The sequence below is a fragment of the Wasmannia auropunctata genome, unplaced genomic scaffold (assembly GCF_000956235.1).
Source record: "Wasmannia auropunctata unplaced genomic scaffold, wasmannia.A_1.0 LD335989.1, whole genome shotgun sequence".
Taxonomy (NCBI): domain Eukaryota; kingdom Metazoa; phylum Arthropoda; class Insecta; order Hymenoptera; family Formicidae; genus Wasmannia; species Wasmannia auropunctata.
The window spans coordinates 68,033-68,636 of NW_012026901.1; the positions used below are offsets into that span (position 1 = coordinate 68,033).

The 604-nt window shown below is 40.4% G+C and overlaps 1 protein-coding gene across 1 annotated transcript in view; it reads right to left on the bottom strand.

Annotated features, from left to right (window-relative positions):
• Positions 1–183: 183 nt before the first annotated feature.
• Positions 184–604, bottom strand: part of LOC105454040 (odorant receptor 13a-like) — a 3,011-nt gene continuing 2,590 nt past the window's right edge. Inside the window, exons 4-5 of the mRNA XM_011696367.1 lie at positions 293–414; positions 184–208 (exon numbers count right to left, since the gene is read on the bottom strand). Of these exons, the coding sequence (XP_011694669.1) occupies positions 184–208; positions 293–414 (147 nt within the window). The remainder of the gene's footprint in view (positions 209–292; positions 415–604) is intronic.

Sequence of the window (604 nt, forward strand, 5' to 3'; positions counted from 1 at the left end):
GTGCTCTTCCGATCTGTTTTCTTTTAGTAAGTTCAACAAAATAATGTAATTATTTTGTTATTCAATAAATTCAACAAATTAATATCGACGTGGTAGTATAGTTGGTCACAAGTCAACACATAGTTTTGGTATTAGTAACAAATTTTTGGTTGTTTGTACCAAACTTTTCTCTCAGTGTAGGCACTACTCAACCCTGACGATTTGTAATCTACAATCGAGAACAAAAGATGCGGGAAGTTTGTGAATCGCATTTAACTCTGTGCTCGGTACACGTTACGTTGAAAAAGCTTACCGAGAATTGAACGCCAAAAAAAGCATTTTAATAAGCACAAGGGTGTAAGCTAAATTCATGCTCAGTACGTCCATGAGGAGTGTTAGGTCGTCCACGCCGAAGCGCACGATCGCGTGTTGATACTGAAAGATTTGAAACACGATCATCGACAATATGCTGAGAAATTTAAGTAAAATTGCGCACGACGTACCCGGCCATACGCCGATCAAACGAAGGCCGTATTCCACTGAGGGACACACGGTAGTCATCGAATCTATGACGTTCTCCATCGGGGCTCGAAGACAGTTTTTCAAATGAACGACACCGTGTGTT